Source organism: Etheostoma cragini, chromosome 5 (genome assembly GCF_013103735.1).
Source record: "Etheostoma cragini isolate CJK2018 chromosome 5, CSU_Ecrag_1.0, whole genome shotgun sequence".
Classification (NCBI taxonomy): domain Eukaryota; kingdom Metazoa; phylum Chordata; class Actinopteri; order Perciformes; family Percidae; genus Etheostoma; species Etheostoma cragini.
In genome coordinates, this window is record NC_048411.1 from 30,822,330 (window position 1) to 30,824,049 (window position 1,720).

At 43.8% G+C, this 1,720-nt stretch overlaps 1 protein-coding gene across 1 annotated transcript in view; it reads left to right on the forward strand.

Moving 5' to 3' along the window:
- LOC117945075 (dihydropyrimidinase-related protein 2-like) overlaps positions 1 to 1,720 on the forward strand; it is a 20,735-nt gene that overhangs the window by 12,227 nt on the left and 6,788 nt on the right. The window contains exons 4-6 of the mRNA XM_034872329.1: positions 746 to 807; positions 950 to 1,030; positions 1,127 to 1,195. Of these exons, the coding sequence (XP_034728220.1) occupies positions 746 to 807; positions 950 to 1,030; positions 1,127 to 1,195 (212 nt within the window). The remainder of the gene's footprint in view (positions 1 to 745; positions 808 to 949; positions 1,031 to 1,126; positions 1,196 to 1,720) is intronic.

Consider the following 1,720-nt stretch of genomic DNA (forward strand, 5'->3'; position numbering starts at 1 on the left):
CAGGTCTAGACCGGACTCTGGGATGTTATTCATCTCCCAGGTCTTTCCATAAAGAGCAGGTCTAGACCGGACTCTGGGATGTTATTTATCTCCAAGGTCTTTCCATAAAGATCAGGTCTAGACCAGGATTCTTGGATGTTATTTATCTCCCAGATCTTTCCATAAAGAGCAGGTCTAGACCAGGACTCTGGGATCTTATTTATCTCCCAGGTCTCTCCATAAAGAGCAGGTCTAGACCAGGACTCTGGGATGTTATTTATCTCCCAGGTCTTTCCATAAAGAGCAGGTCTAGACCAGGATTCTTGGATGTTATTTATCTCCCAGGTCTTTCCATAAAGAGCAGGTCTAGACCAGGACTCTGGGATGTTATTTATCTCCCAGGTCTTTCCATAAAGAGCAGGTCTAGACCAGGACTCTGGGATGTTATTCATCTCCCAGGTCTTTCCATAAAGAGCCGGTCTAGACCAGGACTCTGGGATGTTATTTATCTCCCAGGTCTCCTAGGTCAATTTGATTAATTGTGCAGCCCTACTGCTCTACCAACTGAGCTATCTGGGGCCAGATATTCAGTTTTTAACCCCAGAACGTAGCGGTGTGGATGTAGCCTCGCTGCTACAGAGGTCTTAATGTTTCTGCTTTGTAATTTCTATCATTTTTTGTCTCCTTTTGCTCTGAGTTTCCCTTCTTTCTGCTCTCTTTATTCCACCTTTTGGCTGCTTTTCTCTCATAAGTTTTCTATCTTCAGGTGTCAACTCTTTCCTGGTCTATTTGGCTTATAAGGATGTTTTCCAACTTTCTGACTCTGAGGTATGCTCGGCTAATGTGTGATTTTAACGAGCGCTACAGCTGCCTGTCACAGCATTTTGTTTTGGGGTTGTTAGATGTGTTTGCCGTACACGGCTGCCCTCCGAGCTGACCTGGCTGTATCATATATATATATTTTTTTTAGATCTATGAGGTGTTCAGCGTCATCAGAGACCTCGGGGCCATTGCACAGGTGCATGCTGAGAATGGAGACATCATTGCAGAGGTAACCGAAGCAAAAATAGCCTCGGCACGGTCTCAGCTGTGTGCAGTAATTGGCATTTTGGCTGATAATAACAGTGTTTCTGGGTGGATTCTGCAGGAGCAGAGACGTATTCTGGAGCTGGGGATCTCCGGCCCTGAAGGCCACGTGCTCAGCCGCCCAGAGGAGGTAAGACGGGAGGACTGGTTCCTCAAAAACTCAAGACCTTGACAAAGAGAAGGTCTCGGAAAAGAGACAGAGAGAGAACATGGACTCTCTTGTGTGTCTGCTGATACTGAGCATTAAATATACATATCTTCACAAATGTGTGATACTACTGTGAGTTAAATAACATTCGGAGTATTGCATCTTTTCACGAAACCATTCATCCCTCGTTATTTCTTATTCATGCGCTTCCTATAGTATTCTAGCAGTTAATTATACATATGTTTGGACCCACAATGTCACAGAATCCACTCTGTTTTGATGTCGGTTGTAGAAAGAACAAGCCTTTAAAAACCTTTAAAAACCAATCAATCTTGTGATGCAATGTTGTCAAAGATGTGTGTGTTGTGAATGTATATACTGTGTGTGTGTGTGTGTGTGTGTGTGTGTGTGTATGTATATATTTATACACACACACAGACACACACACAGTATATGTGTTTGTGTGTGTGTCAGTCCAATGGCTGTGGGACCATTGGACTGACACAC